The 6,290-nt window shown below is 55.8% G+C and overlaps 1 protein-coding gene across 1 annotated transcript in view; it reads left to right on the forward strand.

Moving 5' to 3' along the window:
• The window catches only part of IGF2R (insulin-like growth factor 2 receptor), a 99,346-nt gene that overhangs the window by 36,369 nt on the left and 56,687 nt on the right, over positions 1-6,290 (forward strand). Inside the window, 3 exon segments of the mRNA XM_010840920.1 lie at positions 1,297-1,459; positions 1,602-1,776; positions 2,643-2,746. Of these exon segments, the coding sequence (XP_010839222.1) occupies positions 1,297-1,459; positions 1,602-1,776; positions 2,643-2,746 (442 nt within the window).

Consider the following 6,290-nt stretch of genomic DNA (forward strand, 5'->3'; position numbering starts at 1 on the left):
CTTTCCCGACCTCCCACGTACATGGAGTCACACCCCACACGGCCTTGGGCGTCCGGCTGCTCTCGCTCAGCTCTCGATCCACATCTCTGTTTGTTTGTCAGGCTGCCCTCAGCCAAGGGGTTAGTTAGGGCATCGATTTCCTGAGTAAGCGGTCGGGGCTGGACTTGGACCTCTGCAGCTTGCTGGCCACGTGATGGTAAAACTGGCACTGGGCCTCATGCCTGGCATGCAGCAGGTGTTCAGTAAGCATTGGCAGCGTGACGTGCCCACAGGCAGCACGGCTGCCCCTGATGCCGGGGCCGGGGAGAGGGCCGCTTCCCCAGGGACGTCAGAAGGGTGGCGCTGCGCCCTTGTTCACAGTGACTTACTGCTCAGCACCCTTCCCAGAGGGTGGGTTTGTGGTGGGGGGTGACAGCCTGGCCCCACCCGGGAGGAAAACTGATCTGAGTACAAGTGAAGCCTGCCCAAGACCCTGTGAACATTCCTAGGAAGGGGCTAGGGACCATCTCCCCTGTGGACATTCATAAGAAGGGGCTAGGAACCATCTCTCTCGTGGACATTCATGAGAGGGGGCCAGGAACCATCTCTCCCATGGACATTCATAAGAGGGGGCTAGGGACCATCTCTCCCGTGGACATTCATGAGAGGGGGCCAGGAACCATCTCTCCCATGGACATTCATAAGAGGGGGCTAGGGACCATCTCCTCCATGGACATTCTTAGGAAGGGGCTAGGGACTGTCTCCCCCATGGACTTTCATAAGAGGGGCCTAGGGACCATCTCCCCTGTGGACATTCCTTGGAGGGGTCTAGGGACCGTCTTCCCTATGGACATTCCTAGGAGGGGCTAGGTTCCGTCTACCCCATGGACATTCCTGGGAGGGGCTAGGGCCTGTCTCCCCAGGTGCGCACAGATGCAGTGATTTCCACCCCCCTGGTTGGGGGCAGGGGGTCCATCTGGCACCTGTGACAGAAAGGAGTGAACAGACCACAGGCCCTTCACACGTTGTGACTGCTCACCAGGGGCATGGTGGGGCAGGGGAGACTGCATTCAGGGTGGGCTCCCAGGCTGAAGTTTGCATGTGACTCTGAAAGGGACCAGAAGAGCTTCGAGGAAGCAGAATAGTCACGAGTCAAATCATCACAATCCGTTATGGGCCATGCGGTACTAGAATGAGAACAATGGTAAAGCCCAGCAGCACACCCTTGAGCTTTTCCGGAAGCAGAGAAATTCTGTCTGCGTTTGAGCCGTGTGAATAAAACGAATCTTTCTCCCTTTTTCTCCGGGTTTGCGGCAGGGCACCATTCCCAAGCTCACAGCGAAATCCAACTGCCGCTTTGAGATCGAGTGGGTCACCGAGTACGCCTGCCACAGGGATTACCTGGAAAGCCGGAGCTGCTCCCTGAGCAGCACGCAGCATGACGTGGCCGTCGACCTCCAGCCGTTGAGCCGGGTGGAAGGTGAGCTGGGGGCCGGGAGGGGGCCCAGGCCGAGCACCCCCTGCCTCAGGGCGGGCGCTGCAGGTCAGACGGGAGGACGCTGTGGCTGTCCCAGGCCTGTGCGCTTCGCGAAGACCCTTCTCGTGTGTCCCCCTTTCCTTAGCCTCAGACTCCTTGTTCTACACTTCGGAGGCGGATGAGTATACATATTATTTGAGCATCTGCGGAGAAAGCCAAGCGCCCATCTGTAATAAGAAAGATGCTGCGGTGTGCCAAGTGAAAAAGGCAGATTCCACTCAAGTCAAAGTGGCCGGGAGACCCCAGAACCTGACCCTCCGGTGGGTATGGCCCCCGCGTGACTCTCAAGGGTGTCCTGCATGTCCCTGTGAAGCCTAACACACTCTCCTGCCAGATGCCTGCTTCCATTTTCCACAGGGAAGTCACCTAAGCACAGGGAAGTCAGCTAAGCTGGCATTTTTTTTCCTGCTTGAGTCAGGCAAGTGCCAGTGCCGTTCGTTCCTGACCCAGGGGGAAGTTTTCCTGGCTTTGCACTACCGGTGCTTCTGTTAGTGCGGTTTGTTTTATAATCTGTTGTTTGTAGGGAACTGTACTGTAGCAAGGTTACATGGTAAGTTGATGTGGCTTTGGCGTTTTACAACTTACGTTTTTTAGAAGTTTTGATTTTTCTCTGGCGGTTTGAGAAATCTGAAACACCACTGGCATCACATCCAAGAGTTGAACAACCAGGAGAATGCATTCAGGACAATTCTCCTGAGCCCTGAAATCAGGACTTAGCTTCACAAAAGCTTTTATCAAAGCGTTAGTTCTCTGAAATTGTCATCTGGGGTCCCTCTGTCAGACTTTCTGTGGCAGTTGCTGGTAGAGCAGTGTCTTCTTGGGCATAAATTATTTTGTACAGAACCCCAAAATGAGAGCAGAAGAGTCCCCATGTTCCCAGTAGAAGCTTTCGTGCTTTCATCCAGCCAGTTATCACTTTGAAGTGAGAGGATGACAAGCGCATCCATTTGGGGCTCTTTTCCTCTGAACGGTCCTGCCCCAGACGGCGGGAGCGTGTCCCCACCTGTTTGCGTCTGTGCTGGTCTATGGATGGTGTGCAAAAGTCTTATGTAGAAATGCTTAGACATTCAAGTTTCTTTCTTGGTTCTACCAAACGTGTGTGTGTGTGTATGTTACAAAAACCTAGGTACTCGGATGGAGACCTCACCTTGATCTATTTCGGGGGTGAAGAGTGCAGCTCCGGCTTCCAGCGGATGAGTGTCATCAACTTCGAGTGCAATCAGACAGCAGGTGAGTGCACTTGGAGACAGTGGCGGCTCTGCGTCGGTGGGCTGGGTTCGTGGAAGCAGAGGGCTGGGGGGGTGGTCAGACCTTCTCCTGCAGACGGGGCCCCACAAGGTCCCCTCTGTGGTAGTGGGCAGGAGGACCCCCCCACCCACCCAGCCAATGGTGGACACACACATCCTGTTTTCATTTTCTGTTTGTTCTGGGAGTGGGCCCGGCACTCGCCTCGCCGGGAAAGCCTTTCTGTCCCGCGTTCAGCTCTTACTGGGGTGTGGACGGAGCCTGAGGCCTGGGCTGCTCACCACCTTCTGGTGGGTTGTCACGCAACAACTCTGCTTCCAGGAAACGAGTTTCTAGGTGAACCTTTCTGCAGTTGGTTGCCCTGCTATAGAAGTTGGATTCCGGGGATTGTAAGAGGCCACAGGGCGTCTTTAAGTGGAGTGGAGGGCTTCCCTAGGGGCTCAGATAGTAAAGAATCAGCCTGCGATGCAGGAGACCTGGGTTTGATTCCCTAGGTTGGGAAGATCCCCTGTAGAAGGGAATGGCAGCCCACTCCGGTATTCTTGCCTGGAGAATCCCGTGGACAGAGGAGCCTGCTGGGCTACAGTCCATGGGGTCCACGACTGAACAACTGACACCCTGAGTCTTTCTAAGAGACTGAGAAGCTTCCCCGAGGCCACCGTGGCACTGCTGTTTCTGTTCCCACTCCAGCGATCCTCCATGCAGCTGGGGTCTGTTGAGAGGTGATGGGGTTCTCACCCTCATCAGAGCGCTATCCCCTCCCAGGCCCCCCAAACGGTGACCCCCCCGCTTCTCTGCATGCTGGCCGGGCCTCAGCCCAGAGCTGCAGCCTGGGAACCACCCGAGTCCGGCCCTGTCCGCGTAACCGGCCAGCTCGCCCCATCCCTCCACCCCGAGGGGCCCCTGGTTCCTCCCTCTGTTTGTTTTGTACGTTCCCATGGAAGAGCTTTAACCTTCTAGTCCCGGGGCAGGTTCCTACGTGATTTACCGGGGGTCTGGGAGAGGCAGCCATGCATGGCGGGAGCCGAGCTTTAGAGGCAGGTGTCTGGAGGTGAACGCGGGCAGGAGAGGGGGTGACTCGCCCCTGGGGCACAAGCAGAGACTCACCTGGCAAGAAGCAGGTGGGAGGGCCTCAGGGCGCCCCTCGGTTCCCATTGCCCCCCGCCGCCATCCCTGTGGTTCACGGCCCTGCTTGTGGTCCGTCAGCCCCCCTCGCCCCCCACGCGCATCCTGGTCTTCACGTTGGAGTCCTGTTCTCAGTTGATTCATCGAACACGTTTTATGGATTCCTGTCTGCGAGGCCTGGGGACGCCTTGATGGCTGAGAGCTCTCTGGGTGTGTGCAGAGCAGAGGCAGGGGAGAAGGGTGCTGGGGACCACAGTTCAGGGTGGCGCGGGCGGGGTCAGGGCATCCGGCAAGGTCTGTCGCTGGGGGCCTGTGTCAGGAGGAAGGCCCCCAGGTCAGTGGGCTGGTGTCTGAGTCCCCCCTGAGGACTAGGAGGTGCTGTGTGGGTGAGGCCTACGGGACAGTGCAGGGGTGAGCCAGGCTCCAAAGACGGGGGCCATGGGGCTGACACTCGTAGCAGGAGGAGAAGCTCACGCAGAGGTGGGCATCAGGGTCGCCACGAGCAGGTCAGAGCTGAAGGCCCCACCCCTGGCTAAAGAGATTGTGGGGAGCACTGTGGGGATCTCATGTCCTGTGGAGGGTCTGGACTCTGTCGGGAAACCAGTGTGCAGGGGCTGGGTGGTGGTGGTGGTGGTGGGGGGAGGTGGGACACACATCTGGCTTGGGTGCGGCCTCTGGATCTGTCTCCCTCCTGCTGGAAGGCCCCACGGCCCTCCCCAGATTCTCCATCCCTCTGCCGTCATCCCCAGCTCCTCCGGGCCCTCAGGAGGCCCTCTGTGAAGTCCACCCTTTCCTCTCCGCCTGGGCCTCCCGGGAAAGGCAGCCTCCTCCTCGCCCCCGAGTCCCCTGCCCAGACCCTCGGGCGGCCTGCCCCCACCCCAGCCTGGTGGGCGGCTCTGCTGCGGGCGCTCTGTGTGGGCCAGGGCCCCCTCCGCCCGGTCGCTGCCGCCTCCGGCCGCGCTCCGTCTGCGCTTTTTATTAATGACTTGGCCGAGGTGGTCGGGAATGCGCTGATCTCATCTGGGCACGTTGGGAGGATCGAATGATCACCCCCAAAGACCGCAGGAGGATGTTGAGGAGGGCCTCTGGTCAGGGACTCCCAGGAAAGACCCGGGAGTCGTGCCAGGAAGCTAGAGAGCCCAAGTGGGCTGGAGACTGGAAAAACGATTAGAGGTCATTTTTTTTTTTTTTCCCTTTGTTAGGAAAGTTTTCGAATCTATAAGTAGAAGGAACGTTACGATGAAAACTTACATGCCTACCCCTCAGGCTAAACAGTCGTTAATGTTTTACCGAATTTGTTCCACGTTTATACGCTCCATCACATCAGCGATGGATCGTAACACTGCACCCCGACTCTGGGAGAGGGCATTCCTTCACGTAACCTTGGTGCCAAAGAGCTGCCAAGGTGAACGGCGATGCCCTAATCCTGAAGACACCTGTCTTCTAGGTCCCTGTGACTGGTGACACAGAGACCCGACCCGGAGACTTTTAGATGTTTTGTGGGAGACTCTGAGCCCCTTTCAGGCTGGAGTTGGATATGAAATATTTAAGGCTCCTTCCAGCTCTGTAATTTGGAGCTAACTATATGTACTATATTGCTGCTGCTGCTGCTAAGTTGCTTCAGTCATGTCCGACTCCGTGCGACCCCATAGACGGCAGCCCACCAGGCTCCCCCGTCCCTGGGATTCTCCAGGCAAGAACACTGGAGTGGGTTGCCATTTCCTTCTCCAATGCATGGAACTGTGTGTAGTCTAAAATTATTTCATTGTTGCTTTATTTGAGTTTAAGTTTAGAGAACTTAGAGAAGAGAAGCCTTTAGTGGAGTCTATGTTTATTGGATAAACGTAATAATGTATTTTTTGCATGTTTGAATGGGTGTTAATTGGCCACAGAGTCTTGTGAAGGGTGGTTTATAGTTCAACTTGGATTTCCAGGAATTATTTAGGCTTATGAGTTTAGGGTTTCCTGCTTTTTAAGACACAGAGGTGCAGAAGTTTCTTTCTTTCATCCACGATGTATTTTCTTTCCCATCTGTTTCAATAACTTAACATCTCGTTTGATGGAATAGATCTTATTATTGGTGATCCTGTCAAATAAGGACATTAGACTATTTTGCGGGGAGGAATTACGTTAGCCTGCGCTAGTAAAACACCATCCACAAATCCAAGTGACAGGTCATCACATCCAAGACTTCATTTCTCTGGTCTCCGTGCCGGTCTTGGGGGGCCTCCGCCCTGTGCGGTCGCTTGGAGACAAGTACGTTTCCCACCTTGTATTGCTGCTGTCTGTGGACGTGGCCTCAGGACTCCACGTAGTTTGGGAACTGCAGTTTTGTTTTTTTTTTAATTTAATGGGCCAGAAGTAAGAGACAGGATCCAACTTCAAAGGCAGGGAGACAGGAAAT

This window comes from Bison bison, unplaced genomic scaffold, assembly GCF_000754665.1.
Source record: "Bison bison bison isolate TAMUID 2011002044 unplaced genomic scaffold, Bison_UMD1.0 scf7180017864148, whole genome shotgun sequence".
NCBI classification, from domain to species: domain Eukaryota; kingdom Metazoa; phylum Chordata; class Mammalia; order Artiodactyla; family Bovidae; genus Bison; species Bison bison.